The 18,908-nt window shown below is 47.1% G+C and overlaps 2 protein-coding genes across 2 annotated transcripts in view; one reads left to right on the top strand and one right to left on the bottom strand.

Moving 5' to 3' along the window:
• LAMA5 (laminin subunit alpha 5) overlaps nt 1-6,196 on the top strand; it is a 261,360-nt gene extending 255,164 nt beyond the window's left edge. Inside the window, 4 exon segments of the mRNA XM_056844902.1 lie at nt 195-325; nt 1,914-2,004; nt 3,670-3,789; nt 6,039-6,196. Coding sequence (XP_056700880.1) covers nt 195-325; nt 1,914-2,004; nt 3,670-3,789; nt 6,039-6,196 — 500 coding nt within the window.
• A 1,557-nt stretch (nt 6,197-7,753) lies between these two features.
• ADRM1 (ADRM1 26S proteasome ubiquitin receptor) lies at nt 7,754-18,136 on the bottom strand. Its single transcript, XM_056844171.1, has 9 exons — nt 17,926-18,136; nt 16,472-16,588; nt 15,718-15,841; nt 15,075-15,161; nt 13,103-13,184; nt 12,223-12,443; nt 10,785-10,942; nt 9,525-9,627; nt 7,754-7,972 (listed from the first exon to the last, which is right to left on the bottom strand). The coding sequence occupies exons 1-9, from the start codon at nt 18,133-18,135 to the stop codon at nt 7,866-7,868; spliced, it is 1,209 nt and encodes a 402-aa protein (XP_056700149.1). The 5' UTR covers nt 18,136; the 3' UTR covers nt 7,754-7,865.
• Between the last annotated feature and the right edge of the window lie 772 nt (nt 18,137-18,908).

Here is an 18,908-nt window from a genome sequence, read left to right as displayed (position 1 = left end):
GATCGAGAGTGGCTGGGGGGGGGGGCTGCCTCAGCTGGCTCACAAAGAGCTCTCAAGGGGTGAGACTCAGCCCACAGGCCTGATGTTTGACACCCCTGCCTTAGATTCTCCCCACATCCCATTCCTTTCCCCAAGGCACAGACCACCACAGGGCCCCCAGGGCTGCCTTGACCGTCTTTCCCTTTCTCCCCCAGACGGGTACGTGGCGATCGCGCAGGACTTAGAGTTGATGCTGGAAATTCGCCCCCGAAGCACGTCTGGTTTGATATTTCACATTGGCACAGGACCGACAGACTACCTCAGGCTGTTCACAAACGGGCAGCAGGTAATCTGCAGGGGGGGGGGGCAGCAGGGAGGGGGGGTTATACGCTGAAAAGGGCTATGCAAACGAGAGGAGAATACTCTGGGCCACAGCTAGATATTCAGAGTCTACGTCTCCTTATAGCCTTGTCTGAGTCCACTGTAATAAACCTGGCCATGTTGAGATGACACAGCTGGTTGGATTTAATTTGAGTTTGTTTAGCCAGAGGTGGTTTTACAGCTATTCACCCCTTCTGCTGTGGATTTCTGATTCACCTTTCATGCTGCTCCCTGGGGGGTGTCCCACCCACCAGGAGAGGCATTTTGGGGAAAGCAGAGAGTCATAGAGTTGGAAGGGGCCATACAGGCCAACTAGTCCACCCCCCTGCTCAATGCAGGATCAGCCTAGAGCATCCCTGACAGGTGTTAGTCCAGCTGCTGCTTGAAGACTACCAGTGAGGGGGAGCTTACCTCCTCCCTAGGTAGCTGATTCCACTGCTGAACACACTCTTACTGTAAAAAAACTTTTTCCTGATATCCAGCCAGTACCTTTCTGCCTGCAATTTAAACCCATTATTGTGAGTCCAATCCTCTGCTGCCAACAGGAACAGCTCCCTGCCCTCCTCTAAGTGACAGCCCTTAAGATACTTAAAGAGAGCAATCATGTTCCCCCCTCAACCTCCTCTTCACCAGACTAAACATTCCCAACTCCCTCAGCCTTTCCTCATAGGGCTCGGTCTCCAGGCCCCTGATCACCTTCGTGGTTCTCCTCTGCACTCGCTCAGTCCTGCCCACATCCTTTTTGAAGTGAAATCATTTGGTGGCAGTGCTACTACCTCTTAAACAGTGGGATTCACTGCCAGGGTGTGTGTCAAGCGCCATCAAGTCACTTCCTACTTACGGGGGCTCTGTGAATTAATGACCTCCAAAATGTCGCTTGCCTTGAAAACCCCATAAGGGTTCGCCATAAGTCAGCTGTGACTTGACGACACACACACACACACACAAAGTTCTATCATTAACAGCCTTGCTCAGGGCTTGCAAACTGAGGGTCATGGCTTGCTTTATTGAAAACCCTGGGATAAGACAATAGGGGAGGGGCCCTGGCTCAGTGGTGGAGCATCTGCTCGGCTTGCAGAAGGTCCAGGTTCAATCCTCAGCATCTCCAGTTCAAGGGACTAGGCAAGTAGGAGATGTGAAAGACCCCTACCTGAGACCCTGGAGAGTCGCTGCCAGTCAGAGTAGACAATACTGACTTTGATGGACCAAGGGGGTCTAATTCAATAGAAGGCAGCTTCATGTGTTCATGTGACCGTGAGGGAACCAGAAAACCTTTGCATAATTCCTGCCTCCGCAGAAAGGAGCCTGCCATGGCCAGTGTTGGTTTGTTATTCATTCTGCCGGTGGAGGGGCTTTCCTCCAGCGGAAGAAGCCTTTAGGACAGCGGTTTGTGCCGAGGAATGGCTCCTTCTGCCAGAGGAAAGCACCACCACCGACAAAGCCCAGAGCATGGAAGACGCCAAACTAGCTGGCCCATACTGCAAGGTTGTTTGGGACCTTATTCTGCTATGCGATCCTGAAAGAAATTTCTCTGAAATCTTTGCATGCTTCAGGTCACGGTGGTTGCTAACACTGGTGCTGGGGAATTCTCTGCTTCCGTGGCCCGCCCTTCGCTCTGTGACGGCCAATGGCACACAATCGCAGGTAAGGATCCTTGTAACGAATTGGGTGCTTTGATACCCCCCCGTAGGCTGCTGTTACTCCGGAGGGGGGGTCATTTTGCAAGGCATAACTTGGGGAGGGGGGATTTTGAACTATTCAGCTCTCCTGGGGAGAGGCTGCCAGTTATTATATGCGCAAAATATTGTCGAAGGCTTTCACGGTCAGAGTTCATTGGTTCTTGTAGGTTATCCGGGCTGTGTAACCGTGGTCTTGGTATTTTCTTTCCTGACGTTGTTGACTGTAGTCAACAACAGTCAACAATAGCCATGCAGATTAGCTTTGGATTTCACACAACAGATCACTTCAGGATACAATGGTTCCACATTAACATACCACACCCTCATTAGCACATTATCTTGATACTTACAGGACAATGATTAGCACATTACCTTTGATACTTTTTGCAGGACAATGATTCAGCTCAACCCAACCCCTTTCTGACTATATATTACTCTTCCTACACACTTGACACTGAGAGACACTGTCCTTCAGTGTTACTCCTCTGAAGATGCCTGCCACAGCTGCTGGCGAAACGTCAGGAAAGAAAATACCAAACCACTGTTACACAGCCCAGATAACCTACAAGAACCAATTATATGCGCAAGTTAAACTTTCAAATATGGCCTTTGGTACCTGTCCCACTGTTGAGACCAGAAGAGGGTTTGGGGGAGAGGGGACAACACATTCTCTGTCCTTGGAGAAAAGGCAGAAGGGAAATGAACAGATACAAGTTGGGTTGCAAAAATCCTGCCAAGACTGAGTTGGCGTGTTGCACGAGAGCAAGAACTGCTTCCTGCATTGCACAACTCCCTTCTTTGCAGCAGTTCCATATGATCACATCCACTGCAAGGTTGTGTTCAGCTATAGCACATTATCAAGTTTGGGGTTTTTTTGCACTACAAAAGCCCTCCCAGAAAAGCTCCCGTTTAGCCAGCATTCCAGAGAGCCAGCATGGTGTAGTGGTTAAGAGCGGTGGTTTGGAGCGATGGACTCTAATCTGGAGAACCGGGTTTGATTCCCCACTCCTCCACATGAGCAGCGGATGCTAATCTGGTGTACCGGGTTGGTTCCCCCACTCCTTCACCTGAAGACAGCTGGGTGACCTTGGGTTAGTCACAGCTCTCTTAGAGCTTTCTCAGCCCCACTTACCTCACAGACTGTCTGTTGTTAGGAGGGGAGGGGAAGATGATTGTAAGCCGGTTTGATTCTTCCTTAAGTTTTAGAGAAAGTTGGCATATAAAAACCAACTCCTTCCTTCCTCCTTCCTTCTGTAGTACTAAAGAGTTAGGACGTTTGTGGAGGATGGGGTGGGTGGATCTGTGACAGATCCTGGACACTTATTTAGGTTGGTCTGCCTTCAGGCAGTGGTTTTTATGTGAATTTTGTGGTGGTTGTTCCCAGCCCTGGGCCTCCCTTTTGGGAGAAAGGTGGATTTATAAAAGAACAAGGGTGGTAGTTAAGAGCATAGAGGTAGGGTTGGGAAGATCCAGGTTCCAATCCTGCATCCCCCTGAAACTCAGTCAATGACAGGAAGAAACATCTCGACCTTTGACGATGAAGGGCAGAATTTTTAAAAGCACTACAGAAATAAATGACAGTGCGAGATAGGGATGTGACGTCTCAGCACACCTGTTCTTTCTTTCCAAGTTATCAAGAGTAGCAACGTGGTCCAGGTAGATGTGGATACAGAGGGAAATTACACGGTGGGACCCAACCAAGTTATCCCTGTGACCGTCAAAGAGAATTTCTACCTCGGGGGAATGCCAGGTGAGCAGTTTGAAGGCACGAGAGCAACTTTGAGGAATTCAGTTGTAAACAATTGCTGTGTTTTTATGAAATAGCAATGCCCCCTAGCTGAATTCTTGCCATTCACTGCGAAGGCAAGGGCAGAGGAAAGTAGCGCTGGAGGGAAAGCAGAAGGTGCCTTCGTTCAGCCCCAGCCGTCCTGGCATTTGCAAATAATCAGTTCTGTGGGAAAGTTAATGGAGATTTGCAAATAATACAGGCTTAATACTGCAGTCAAAAGCTCTGCTCACAACCTGAATTTGATCCCAACGGAAGTCGGTTTCAGGTAGCCGGCTCCAGGTTGACTCAGCCTTCCATCCTTCTGAGGTTGGTAAAATGAGTACCCAGCTTGCTGGGGGTAAAGTGTAGACGATTGGGGAAGGCAATGGCAAACCACCCCATAAATAGAGTCTGCCTAGTAAACATTGGGATGTGACGTCACCCCATGGGTCAGGAATGACCTGGTGCTTGCACAGCGGACTACCTTTACCTTTCAATGTTGATGGGGGCTCAGTGCTGACTCCATCTACCCCCCCAGCCTCCTTGTGGCTGAACTCACTTGGTGTCGAAGCAAATGAGGGTGGGGGCGTTCCCCAAGAGGAGCTGCTCCGGCTTGCTACCAGCAAGCAAGCTAAGCAAACTCTGTGGCTAATGGGCAGGGAGTTTCTTCCAGTAGCAAACTGGGACGAGCTTCGTCAGCCGAACCTGAGCTGCTATGTTGTGTTTCTTTTTGACTTATATAGGATCACAGAGATGTAAGGTACCACCAGGGTCATCTAGTCCAACCTCCTGAACAATGCAGGAAATTCACAACCACCTCCCCCCCACACACACCCAGTGACCCCTACTCCATGCTCAGAAGATGGCCAAGATGCCCTTCCTCTCATCATCTGCTTAACGTTATAGAATCAGCATTGCTGACAGATGGCCATCTAACCTCTGCTTAAGACCTCCAGGAAAGGAGAGCTCACCACTAGGGCTGTTGGAAAAAAAAATTCGGTATCGTTCGGGTTCGGCAAAATTCAGCCCGTTTTTATTCGGGCCGTGCCGAAGTCCGAACTCCCCTGCTTCGGATCCCCGGAAATTTGGGGGGATCCGGAGTTCGGGGAAAACTTCTGCCCCCCCCCCCGCACGCCTTCAGGGGGCTTCCCTGAAGGTGCGCGGGGGCCCTTTAAACAAGGTCTTGCCAGCCCCCCGCCAGCCCTGCCGGGAGTCCCGGTAGGGCTGGGGGGGCTTTAAATAGATCTGTGCCTCACGGCCGGGAGGCACAGATCTATTTAAAGGGCCCGCCGCGAGCCTCCAGGGTAGCTCCCTGGAGGCCCGCGGGGGGGGGGGGGACGACAGATCTGCGCCTTCCAGCTGGAAGGCGCAGATCTGTTTAAAGGGGCCAAATTCGCCGAATTTATTCGGGAACACCTCGAACTCGGTGAATTCGGCTCCCCGGTTCCCCCCCTTTTTGAGTTCGGTTCGTCCGAACCGAAAAACTGCCGAATTGCGGTAAATTGCGGACCGAACCGAATCAACCGAATTGCGGACCGAACCGAATCAACAGCCCTACTCACCACCTCCCAAGGAAGCCTGTTCCACTGAGGAACCGCTCTGTTAGAAAAAAATTCCTAATGTTTAGACGGAAACTCGATTTAATTTCAACGCGTTGGTTCTAGTCTGACCTTCTGGAGCAACAGAAAACATCTCGGCACCCTCCTCTATATGACAGCCTTTCAAGTACTTGAAGATGGTTATCATGGCCCCTCTCAGTGTTCTGCTCTTCAGGGTAAACATACCCAGCTCCTTCAACATTTCCTCATAGAACTTGGTCTCCAGACCCCTCACCGTCTTTGTTGCCCTCCTCTGGACACATTCCAGTTTATCTACATCTTTCTGAAATTGTGGTGCCCAAAACTGAACACAATACTCTAGGTGAGGTCTAACCAGAGCAAAGCGATACCATCACTTTGCATGATCTGCACACTACTGTTGATGCAGCCCAAGATCGCATTTGCCTTTTTAGCTACCACATCACACTGCTGACTCATATTCAGTGTTCAATCCAAAGTCGGTCACACTTCACAGATGCCAAGTCGTACGTCTCGATCCTTTCCCCTGGCCCTGAAGCACTGCTGTTTTAGGAACAGGGCTTCTCAAGAGCTGTGGTCATCCCCCCCCCCCCCAGCAGCGGACATCTGCAGAGCTATTGCACTAACTTCATCCTTTGTTTTCCCCTCACGCAGAAGCAGCCGCCAGCGATGGTCTCCCTTCACCCGCGCTTCGCGTCCCGCCTTACGTCGGCTGCATGAAGAACCTGGTGATCAACCGGAACCCAATCAACTTGTGGCAGGCAGGGACCCCCAGGGGCTCTGTCGGGCTGAGAGGTTGCCCCGTGATGTAAAAAAAATTAAATAAAATTGTACAGCAGCATTGGCAGAACTATAAAATGCTGAACCACCCCTCCGTGAGGCTCCTGGATTCCCTCTTTGCCATCTGTGCATGCAGGTGGGCCCATATCTGTGTTCTGCAGAGGCCGAAGATGTCCTGATTTTGAACGGTTACGCATTTCTGTGTGTCAGCAATAAGATATTCCAAGGAGCATACAGGCTTGTGCTGCTTAAACGAGAATAGCTCAGCTGTGAAATTGTAAGTCAACATCCACCTTTCTTTGTGCCTCTTGGCTACTGCCTCTCCGTACTCGCCTCCGAATGTATTATTGTGCTGGCATCAGTTGCCTGATAGAGCTCCGTGGTGCAGAGTGGTAAGCTGCAGTCAAGAGCTCTGCTCAAGGCTTGAGTTCGATCCCGACAGAAGTCAGCTTCAGGTAGCCGGCTCCAGGTTGACTCAGCCTTCCATCTTTCCGAGGTGGGTAAAATGAGTACACAGTGTGCTGGGGGTAAAGTGTGGAAGACGGGAAGGCAATGGCAAACTACCCTGGTAACCATACTCTGCCTAGTAAACGTTGGGATGTGACGTCCCTGTGCTTGCACAGGGGACTACCTATACCTTTATCAATTGCCCAATGCTAAGGGGGTCAAGGAGCTTTTTGTACTGCGTAAGAACAGTGCAGTCGGTAGAAGACACCAGTTGGATTGTGTGTCTTTAAAAAAAAATTACACGCATAGGGTAAGATGGCCAAATAGAAGAATATGCTCCCCGGTACCCATTGCAGTGAGCTTGGAAAGCTTAATACATTCCCTAGTAAAGGTCCCAGTCTGTCTGTTAGCTCTTCAAGAACAGAACACCCAAGGTTTTCTTTTCCAGGCAAGGAAGGAGCTAACCGGCTTGGGCTGTTATCATGTTAAATATTTGGCTCCAGTTTAATGTTCCCAAATCCTCTCACAGTCACTAACATCACAACCCTTTCAATATATATATGGTTCACTTGCACACTTAGGCATGTTTTTAAATATATTTTGTGTGTGTATATATCTCCTCACATGGGAAAAGATATTGGTTCTGAATTGAACTGTATAACTTATCAATATTCTGGGTTTTTTTTATAAAAAAAACAATTCTGGGGTAAATATTGTAAAATGGGTTTTTAACAAGTCTTGTTTTCTTTCAATCATGTAATTATTTTGTTTCAAAACTGAATTAAGGGATGAATCTGTAAATCACTGGTACATACTTTTGATTCAAATAAAAATTTATGGTCTATACTTTGTACAAACTGTTTGGTGTGTGTTTTTTCGGGCAGTGCACCGGACAAACAACATTAAAGTGACTCAAGTGAGCTTGGAATGAAGTACAGCTTCCAGTCTGGGAAGATCTGTAACACTAAAAGAGGTATATATAAAGTATAATGCACAGATGAAGCATATCAGTTGTTGAAAAATTATCAACTTCAGAAAAACTGAGGCAAGACATGACACCACCGCCTAGAAGCTTCTTTTTAGGGCTACAAAATACCCACCCCAGGGGTGAGGAGGGGGAAAACAAATAGAAGATACATCTGGCAGAGAGATCCTTTATTAGTAGATTCAATACATCAGGTTAGCTAGCGATCCTACTTATTGTACTTTAAATTAATATCTAGGAGTACCCCTGAGACACAGACAGTACGCAACCTAATCTAAACTCATGTCTTCCTCTTCGTCCTTCTTGTCCTTTGCGTCCCCTTCGGTTTGGTCAGACTTGACATTGTTCTGCATTGCTTTGGCAAAGGCCTCGACGTCTAGAAACAGAAGTAAAACAAAACGCTACATCAAAGCAGTGAGGCAAAGCCTGGAAGAGATTTCTAAAAAGTGAACGAAGCCCAACCAAAAACTTCGAGGAGTTTAGTGTCAAATAAACAAAGAGGGTATCCAGACCAGTGTTGCATATCTGGAACCAGATACAATGTGAAACTTAAGGACTCCTGTGAGATGAAAGGCTAGCTAGGATTGCCCTGATGGCCTTAAAAATGGGCACCTCCTTCGCAGAAAGGGGTTTATTCCTGCATAAACATGATCCCTGGTGCTTTTTTCCACAGCTAGCAGGATACTTTACACTTTCAGTTGCCTTACACTTTCATAGAATCATAGAGTTGGAAGGGACCACCAGAGTAATTTAGACCAACGCCTTGAACAATGCAGGAAATTCACAACTACCTTCCCCACACACCCCATGACCCCTACTCCATGCCCAGAATATGGTCAAGATGTCCTCCTTATCATCTGCTTAAGTTCATAAAATCAGAATTGCTGACAGATGGCCATCTAGCATCTGCTTAAAAACCTCCCACCTCCCGAGGAAGCCTCTTCCACTGAGGAACCGCTCTGTTAGAAAATTCTTCCTAATGTGTAGACGGAGACTCTTTTGATTTAATTTCAACCCGTTGGCTCTGGTCCGAGGTTCTGGGGCAACAGAAAACAAATGAGCACCCTCCTCTATATGACAGCCCTTCAGTTTGCAAAATGTTACCGCCCTAGAGTGGAAATCCCAAATACAAATTTCCATCATTAGTAACATCCTCCCATCTTTGTGATGGGGTACTTCACAATCTCAGGGTCGGGTCTGCAATCTAATCATTGCCAAGTCCTGAACAACTGAAGCAGATGCAGGAGAGCCAACCGGTAGTAGCAGCTAGAGTGTCAGACCAGAATCCAGGTTCAAATCTCCACTTTGCTAGGAAGCTGGTTTGGGCAACCATGAGCCAGTCCATCCTCAGCCTCACAGAGCTGTTGCTAGGATAAGAAAGGCAAGATAAACATGTACAGGATAAAGCTATTTAAGAGCATCTCTTACCCTCGTTTCTACAGAATGAGACAGTACTCGTCTCAAACACCAGGAGTTGTGATGCTTTGGTGGAATGAGGCACCTGCCTTTTAATTCTACAGGTTGAGTATCCCTTATCTGGACATCCAAAATCCGGACTGACCCAAAATCTGGACCTTTGGAGCCAACGTACAGGAAGATCCCTGCCGCCGGGCCTCCCCAAAGTCTGGAGAAGCCGAGCAGGATCTCACTTTAGTTTTCTGACTGCAGCAAGGAGAGAAGCTAAACTGAAGTCTGGCTGTGCTGCAAGAGAGCCTAGACTTCAGATTAGCTTCCCTCCCTGCAGCAGCTGAACTTCAGATCCAAAATCCATTCCACTTCTGGTCCCAAGCTGTCCGGATGCGGGAAACTCACCCTGGACTTCCCTGGTTTTCAGCCCTCTTCAAATCAGTGCAAAACGTATGAGCAGCATGCCGCGCTGTTTCCGAGGAGACTACAGAGCAGTTCCGGCCCTGCTGTCAAAAACTTACCACCTTTGTTTGCTGCATCTATTGCCTCGGCTGGCAAGCCAAACTGACTCATGAGGGGTCCCAGCTGCCCAGAAGCTAAGGCGGCGCTGAACATGCTCAGTGCCTGTGGAAAGACAAGCCAGGTCAGACTCCAGCTCTCCCGGTGAGGGAGACGCCACAGGGTGGGAGATCAAGGCCTTGTCACCCCCCTTCCAAAACACTTGCCTGGACAGGCTGTTCAAAGAGCCTTCTGGCTTCGAAGAGGAGCCAGAGCCTGGGGCAAAATCTCAGCTGCTTCAAGCAAACAAGCAGGGCTTTTTTTTTTTTTTTTTTTGGACAGGGCTGCTTTTCCCCTCTCTGTGTTCCAAAATCAAAACACAGCCTGCAACAGTTACTGCTAACAGGCATCGAAGAGCTGTGCCTGACCAGCTCGCTGCTACCAGTTTGTCAAGTGATTCAGTGGGTTATTTAAAAAAACAACCACACAAACATCTTGTAGATTCAGCTGACCCCTGCTGGACCTCTCCCACAAAGCCTAGGCTGTCAATAACCACCCAGCAGCTGATAGCAGGAATCATATGCAGGTAACGAAGCACTCTAAGCTGAGCTGTTTCAGAGTATGCTGGCAGCCTGAACAGAAGTCAGGAAACCTACAGGATCTATGTGGGTGGGTGGGCTAGCTAGAATGAAAGGATTAGGGGCATGTTTGCACTAACCACAGAAACGATATGTGGATTTGAAGATTAAAAGAATAATAATTTAAAAATAATAGAAGAAAGAAGATAATCTATGATGACAATAAAGAAAAGATAGAGTATAAAAGGTAACTAGAGAGCTAACAATAATTTTGTTATTATAGATATACCCTTTGCAATTGAAAGCGGAAGTCTTATGTATATCTATGTTGATGTATGTCTGAATACAGGAGGGGCTATGGCTCAGTGGCAGAGCCTCTGCCTGGCATGCAGAAGGTCCCAGGTTCAATCCCCAGCATCTCCAGTTAAAGGGATCAGTCAAGTAGGTGACATGAAAGACCCCTACCTGCCTGAGACCCTGGAGAGCCGCTGCCGGTTTGAGTAGACAATAACTGACTTTAATGGATCGAGGGTGTGATTCATAGAATCATAGAGTTGTAAGGGTCCACGGGGGTCAGTGTAAGGCAGCTTCACGTGTTCACAAAACCCTCTAAAACGCACCCAGAGATCCCCTCCTGACCACATCTGGGCTCGTGCTGTTCGGATCCAGGCCGCCGCCCGCCGCCATTTCCATCAAAAATTTCACCTGCTGAAACTGTGGCGAGGTCAGCGTGTTCTGGATCTCCTCCGCTGTCTGTGGCAGAGATTCTCCAGAAGGCAGGTAAGGCAGCAGCCGTTCTTGAACTTCGGTGTTCGCCAGAATGGGTGCCATTATCTCTGGGGTTAGGACGCTCGACAGGTCAACTGGGGAAGAAGGCAACGAGAGGCTCTTTTGGACAACGGCACCAAGGACTGGCAAAGGTGCCACAGGCAGAACTTCACCAATTCTTGGTACCATTCCAATAAGCGTCAAGAGGTCTCAAATGACCACAATTCTAACAGTCCAGTCTGAAGGAAACATACCAGCTGGGAAATATTCAGTTTTGATGCTACAGTATTTCAAATACAAGACAAAGACTTCAGATTTTTATACTGTCGAACTTATTCAAGATTTGAGGACATCTTTATGACTGGAATACTGTGATTATTGCAAAATTACAGACAAGGAATTCAACATCTCCCCATTCAAGAGGGTTTTATAAAAGGAAAATTAATTTTTCTGACTTATTGAAGCCTAAACTTGAAAAAGAAAAACTGACATAGTTTTACTTTATATTTGATAAAAAACCACTTTAAACTCAGTCATAAAGATTGGTATACTGACATATATTTTTATGTACTTGCATTCTGTATTTTACTGTGTTAGACCACTGAAGAAGGCCACAGGGCCGAAACGCATATGGTCACACTTTTGGTCTAAACGTTTGGTTGTTATTTTGTGTCTATTTGTGTTCATTGTTCATATGTACAATAGAAATATAGAGGCTATATTAGGACCTAAGACAAGTTGTTGATTTTCACTGCAATAAATATATTAGATAACATTTTCATAAGATCATTCATACTTAGTATTCATTTTGGCCCTTTTGCATGCTGTCTTTTGACCTTAGGGTACTTAATGTTTCAAATACAAGACAAAGACTTCAGATTCTGTGACACGTACGCACACACGCACAAAGCTGCAAGTAAAGGAGAGGGACCATGGCTCAGTGGTAAAGCATCTGCCTGCCATGCAGAAGGTCCCAGGTTCAATCCCCGGCATCTCCAGTTAAAGGGACTAGGCAGGTGGTGACGTGAAAGACTTCTACCTGAGACCCTGGAGAGCCGCTGCCGGTCTGAGTAGACAATACTGACTTTGATAGACCAAGGGTCTGACTCTGTAGAAGGCAGCTTCATGTGTGTTTAAAACTGTGCCATCTGCTTCACAACCAACTTCACTCACACACCCAAAGAATAGAATTGTCTCCTCCAGTGCAGAGAACACACTATTAGCTTTGATGAGAGAGAAGCTGGGGTGTTGCCAACGCTGCAAAATTAATCGCAGCAGCCAAATAAAAGCAGAAGGCTCCAATCACTCAAGGCAGGACTCTTCTTTCTGAAGTCCTCTCCCGCCCCGCCCCACCCTCCATCATAACCTTGCTGACCTCCAGTTCCAGCGGGTACATTCATAGTCGCCAAGATGTTCTGGAGGTCACTCAGCTGAATGGGCTGGGTTGGGCTGGTGGCTGTACTGGTTCCATTTCCTGAGCTTGGGGCGGGACTGGGGCTGGTCGCCGCGGCAGCGGCAGGAGCAGTGGCGGCCGGCGTTACCCGTGTGGACGAAGTACTGGAAGATGGCGTCACGGCGGCTGATTGGCTGCGAGAGCTAGAAGGCAACGGATGTCGTCAGCTGGCAGGCAACGTGCTCCCTGCCCTTCCTCTCACAAATCTGGTACTGCCCATGGCTTAAACGCTTAAGTGGAAAACCTTCCAGAGTAGCAACAGTTGGCTGGCAATACGTCTCCCTTCCACCGAAGCAATGCCCAAGCGACATGTCCTTACATAAAGGGGGACACGCCCCTTTCTCATTCAGCTTGAAATCACAACTTTTTTTTTTTAAAGAATTTAATAGGAGGCAGTAGTTTTTCTGGAGATATGAGCTGAAATGTGTTCCTCGCCAAGTGGGAGATTCCGTTCAAGAAACACCAAGGAGGGTTAGATGCCTTTAAACGAGAGAGAAGCACCCGGTAACCAGCAAGATGGAGACTTCCCTTTAAATGTCAGAAGCCCCAGACGAGCATAAGGCCATGTCATGCAACTAAAGAGCACAACCACATTAAGGCCTCAACGGAGCTAACAATTTCTTGCTAAAGATCTGCCCGCAGCCTGTTCACGATGACAGCACTGCTGCAGGATGGAGCCGTGGGGGTAGGGAGGGGAGAGGAACCAACATCTCACTAAGAACTAACATAATACAGAGAGGAGCCCACAATCCAAAATAAAAGAACTTCCACATTTTTGACGGACAGCAAAAGGATCTCTTACCTTGAGGAAGAGCTGCTGGTGGGGGGGCCTCCGCTTCCCAGCAGACTAGCCAGGCCAGGACCGGTCAGAGCACCGAGCCCACCTTCCACAAAAGGGGAGAGAGACCTGTTGAGATGCATACCCATTCTCTCCAGGATCAGAGGAGCATGCCTATTAAATAAGGTGCCTATTATATAAGATGCTGCTACAAGTTGTCTTGCTTGTGGGCTTCCTAGAGGCACTTGGTTAGGCCACTGTGTGAACAGACTGCTGGACTCGATGGACCTTGGTCTGATCCAGCAGGGCTTTTATGTTCTTATGGAGGAGAGGGATATTCATGGCTACTAGTCAAAATGGATACTAGTCATGATGCATACCCATTCTCTCCAGGATCAGAGCAGCATGCCTATTATATTAGGTGCTGTGGAACACAGACAGGATGCTACTCCTGCAGTCGTCTTGCTTGTGGGCTTCCTGGAGACACCTGGTGGGCCACTGTGTGAACAGACTACTGGACTTGATGGACCTTGGTCTGATCCAGCCTGGCCTTTCTTACGTTCTTATGAGATGCTCCCAGTTTCAGAAAGGGTTTTTTAGAAAGCACTATTTTCTAGAGTTCTGTCCCAAGGACTACTTCAAACACAGCAAGTTTTCCTACACAGACTTAACTGCAACCTTCTAATGCTTTTATAATTTTTTCCCCAAAAAATTGGTTACGTTAAAGAACACGGCAGAAGGCAGAGGATTTGGGGGGGGGTCTTCTTGTTTCTTCTTTCAGCCACCAAGCTATCCTTCCACCATCTCAGGCAGATTTCTTCTGCCTACCATATGCATATTCAGAATGCAGCTTTCTCCCCGACAACCATGTGGTATCTGACTGCATAAAGCATCTAGTCAAGATCCGTGGCTGAATTTCTACTTTTTTCATTTTTATATCTGTCCTTGTTCAGGTCTAGAACTCCATCCATATCTTCAAAGATCAAATCTCTCCTTTCTAGAAATCTAATAACACCTGAAATTCCATCCCCTCCCCCAAATCTAGCTTTAGCATCATTTGGGGCATATATTGATGCCGGTGTCCATATCTGACTCTCTAGCAGCCTAATCTTCAGTACCAAATATCTTCCTTTCTGGTCTTTTAACTCTTCAAGTATCTCCAAGCTCAAATTATTGATATATACCGCAAATCCTATTTTTCTATTTTGAGCTGAAGCTATATATACACTTTTACCTAACATTTTACAAATCAATATAAGCTCGTGTTCTTTTCTGATATGAGTTTCTTGTACACGTATCTATTTTTCCCCCTTCCTTTAACTGATTGAAAGTTCTTGTGCGCTTAGAGGGTGAGTTTAGGCCATTCAAATCCGCAGAAACTATTTTCAGCTCATCCATTTTATATTATAATTATCTCTGCAGGAAAAGACTCACCTTGTATCTGAATTCGAGATTCTCTTCATTTCATAGCACAAGCACCAAACTGCAAACAGCAGGGTTGAAGGGGGTCGTATCCCCCGAGATGCTGAGAGATGCACAGCAACAGCGTCACCAGTTGCTACGGCTGCATTTCTCACTGGCTGCGTTTAGCAGCAGGCTCCCTATCCCCCACAGGGAAAGCTTCTCCACCCCATGCCACCTGCCTGAATCGCCAAGAAGGGAGTCACACTCACAGTATTTTTATATCACACAGAAAAAGGAGAGGAAGAGATCTTAATCCTTCTGCAGCATCCATGAAAACCCCATCCTAAGTACTGAACTTCAGCAGTTTCCCTTAGTACAAAGGCCTGACAGGGGGGGGGGGGTCGGGAGAAGGAATAAGAGAACCTAGTAATACTGCATCTTTTCATACAGCTTTTGGTCTGGTTGTAATTCCTTAACAAGCAAGGAGGCTTTGGGGAAGAGCCTTATTTAGAACCCACCACACCACATGAGGAGTCAAAAAGAGATAAATGCAGGAAAACTACAGGGGCAGAAAATAACAAAGATGCGTTACCGAGTCCTCCGAGGCCCGTGGGTCCGATCAGCTGCATGAGCTGGTTGTGGCTCATGTTTCCCAGGAGGCTTTGCAGGCCACCTTCACCTAAGATGAAAAAAAGGGGGGGGGGAGTCACTGGTCAGCCCTCTATTTAAGGGCAGCCCATTTAACGGCTGCAAGTTTTAAAGAAGGAAAGGCTCACTTCAAGAAGAAGAGTTGGTTTTTATATGCCAACTTTCTCTACCACTTAAGGAAGAATCAAATCAGCTTACAATCACTTTCCCTTCCCCACAACAGACACCCTGTGAGGTCGGTGGGGCTGAGAGAGCTCTAAGAGAGCTGTGACTAGCCGAAGGTCACCCAGGTGGCCTTATGTGTAAGAGTGGGGAAATCAACCCGGTTCTCCAGATTAGAGTCCACCACACCAAACCACCACTTTTAACCACTTACACCACGCTGGCTCACTGGAAGGCATAAAAGATACACAAGGAGAAAAAATGGAGGAGCCCCGAAGAGTCTCCAAGGATGTAGCATATCAGTATCAGAATGCTGACTCAAGATGTGCCTGATCTCCCCGAACATTTTATACCCAACCAGTTCATTTCCCCCCAAAGTACCAGTCAAAGCACCCAAGACAAGAAAGTTGGACAAAGGCCCGTACCTCCTAGGGCGGAGAGCTCATGGCCTCCACTTCCGCTGCCACCCAGAGCTCCGGGCATCGGAGGGTTGTTGAGATACTCGTTCACCTTCCGGCAGTGTTCTTCATCTTTCTCCGTCTTGGGCTCCTAGAAGGAAAGCAACGATGTCCTTAATTCACAAGTGCTTTGATATCTAACTAGCAGATCCTTTGCATTGTATCAGACAAGCAATTCTGTCCCCTTTCCTACACAGGGTTTGCCAGGCCAAGCCTGGCAACTGGCGGGAGGATTAGAGGTGGGGATCATACAGTGCTGCCCGCATCCCTATGTCACTTCCGGGAAAAACCTGGAAGTGGCATAAGGAAGCTCTAGAGCAGAGGTTCCCAAACTTTGGAGCACTTTTCAGGAGAGAAATTCATCAGGAGCACTAATTTTCACCTAGTACCTATATACTAAACTGAATGACAGTAGTATTTTTCTTTCCGATCTCTTCACGGAGCACTAGATGCTTCATGAAGCATCAAGTGCTCCTTGGAACACAGTTTGGGTACCTCTGCTCTAGTGTTTCTGGAGATTCCTAGAGCTATCCTATATCGCTTCCAGGTTTTTTCTGGATGTGACATAGGGATGCAGCAGATGTTGCCGGGGGGGGTCCCCTCCACCTCCACTTGGAGCAGTGACAGACAGCGGAACCTGGGGGACTAGCAAGCCCGCTCCTACACTTTCCTTTAACAGGAGACTGAGGCTGGTCAACCGAGACTGGGCATGGCTACACACCTGCATCCAGAAGAAAAGTCGCTTGGAACCAGCCTTGAATTTCAGCACATACACACGGCCTGTAGTACACTGAGGCACCCTCTTGAACTCACAGTCATCAGGAAAAATAATCAGGTCCTGAAATACAAGCAATGAATAAATACTCCTGTTCCTAGCAAAACCTGTTCATAAATCCATTACATTAGGAACCTTCTCACTTTTATCACGGTGTTCTAAGAGTTGGCTTCACACACTGCAAGACGCAGATGAACACATGATGCACGCTTCTGGATTATGCGCACACCTAGCTGGGGTGACTGACACACATTTTACACTCATTTAGAAGTTGTTTATCTAAGACACGGACGGTTCTTACTTTCATGTTTGGTGGACATGTCCAAAACTACAAATATATTGGAAAAGAATTCATCAAGAACTCCAGTTGATGTTAGATACAAAGATAACATTTGATTCCAAACTTTATTTATTAAGCATAGTGCCACCAAACTTGCCATTGAAATTTCATGACATTCTTAAATATGCTACAACCGCAGCCAGAACGGTTCTGGCAAGAACATGGAAACAAACTCATATTCCCGAAATAGAAGACTGGAAAGAAAAACTGATGGAATATGCTAGTATGGCCAAAATGACTTTTGAGTTAAATTTAAAATCTAGTGAATCTACAGAGCAATTTGATGAGAAGTGGGCGTCATTTTATACTTATATGAACTGTAGCTAATTGAATGAAGTATGCTAATATCTGTATCAGGCTATGTACTATTTTACATGTTTTAATTAATTGCCAAACAAAATTTGGATTTTCACATAACAGAATATCAATGTGAAATAACTAGAACAATTGAATGACACCTCGCAACATTTTTTTTTCTACTCAGATAATGTTTTATAATATTGTTGTACACAACTGAGCTTTTTTTCTAATACTGTATTGTTTTTATATATACAACGTTTTACCCTTTCCCCTTTTTTCCTGTACCCTCCCAACTATATAAATAAAAACCTTTAAAAAAAAATTGTTTATCTCACCAGGGGAAGAAGAGTTGTTTTTTCTATGCCGACTTTCTCTACCACTTAAGGAAGACTCAAACCAGCTTACAATCACCTTCCCTTCCCCTTCCCCCAACAGACACCCTGTGAGGTAGGTGGGGCTGAGAGAGTGTGACTAGCCCAAGGTCACCCAGCTGGCCTTATGTATAGGAGGGGGAAAACAAATCCAGTTCACCAGATTAGCCTCCGCCGCTCATGTGGAGGAGTGGGCAATCAAACCCAGTTCTCCAGATCAGAGTCCACCGCTCCAAACCACTGCTCTTAACCACTACACCACGCTGGCTCCCAACATCCATATTACACTAAAGCACAAATCACACACCTTCTTTTTGTCCCTTTTCACAGCGCACAACTCAGCTTTAAGCCTGTAAATGTACAGATTAAGAATGGTGCATTCTACTTACATCCTCCACGTTCCCAGAAGTTCTGTCCTTCCAACAGAAGTGAATGAGAGAATCATCGGTTTGCTGGATGTATACCAGCCCTTTCCTCTTGTCTGGGGTGACAGTGCTGCCTTTCAAAGACATCTTTCCTGCACGGAATTCGACCAGGTACTTGCTGGACGAGCCCCGAGAGCCAGGCACCAGGCTTGGAAATAACGCACCAGAAGACATCCTGGACAGAGACAAGAAGAAAAGAACAGTTTCCTGAGCAGCTGCTCTCAGACATGCAAAGCTCTACTGAGCACAGAACCATCCATGCAAACGTGCCTTCAAAAAGATGCCAAGCCTTTCAAAGCTGCCTGAGAGCACCTATTTGCCAGCCTGAACAGGCAAAACTGAGTTAGAATTGCGGAGCTGCGTCATGGGGGGTTTCCCTTTGTTGGGGAGAATCTGGTCTCAGTTATCAGCACAAACATCTGAACAGTGACGCTCTTCACTGCGTCTTCCGTCCCTTTCAGCTTCGCAGGGCGATAACGCGGCCCTCTCATTTGAACCTCCGGCATGTATCCTCCAACCTTTCCCTTGGCCCTTTGTAAAAGGCATTAAAACCAGGCAATCCAGAAGGCATCTGCCAGCAAAGTTTTCTGATGCTGGAGATATCGAAAAGCTCTGGCAGAAGACAGTCTCCCGGATTAAGATGGTACTTGAAGGTATTTATGCACCACCTGCAAACAGAAGAATTAGGAAACAGTTATTACGACACAGTTTCTCTTGTTATTACGGCACACTTTCAGCTTCCATGAAAGATGTTGGCCAATCTTTGAGCAGACCTATGAGAGCAGGAACAAAGAAAATGGGATTGCCCCATTCTTTTGCCAGCTGCTAGAAAAACAGTTATTCATTGATAGGGTTGCCAGGTCCTGCTTTGCCACAGGCAGGCGGTTTCTGGGACGGAGCCTGAGGAGGTGGGGTTGGGGAGGGAATGGACTTCAATGCCATAAAGT

The sequence above is a fragment of the Euleptes europaea genome, chromosome 2 (assembly GCF_029931775.1).
Source record: "Euleptes europaea isolate rEulEur1 chromosome 2, rEulEur1.hap1, whole genome shotgun sequence".
Lineage (NCBI taxonomy): Eukaryota > Metazoa > Chordata > Lepidosauria > Squamata > Sphaerodactylidae > Euleptes > Euleptes europaea.
The sequence above is the reverse complement of the archived record's forward strand: the minus strand, read 5'-3'. Positions and strand labels throughout refer to the sequence as shown.

Excerpts from the sequence above, each read along its gene's own strand:
- ADRM1 (XM_056844171.1), bottom strand. The coding sequence starts at position 18,135 with ATGTCTTCTGGTGCGTTATTTCCAAGCCTGGTGCCTGGCTCTCGGGGC. Across the intron at positions 15,842-16,471 it reads GACTTTTCTTCTGGATGCAG|GAGCCCAAGACGGAGAAAGA; the intron begins GTGTGTAGCCAT and ends CTTTCCTTCTAG. Across the intron at positions 7,973-9,524 it reads AGATGCAGCAAACAAAGGTG|ACGTCGAGGCCTTTGCCAAA; the intron begins GTAAGTTTTTGA and ends TTCTGTTTCTAG.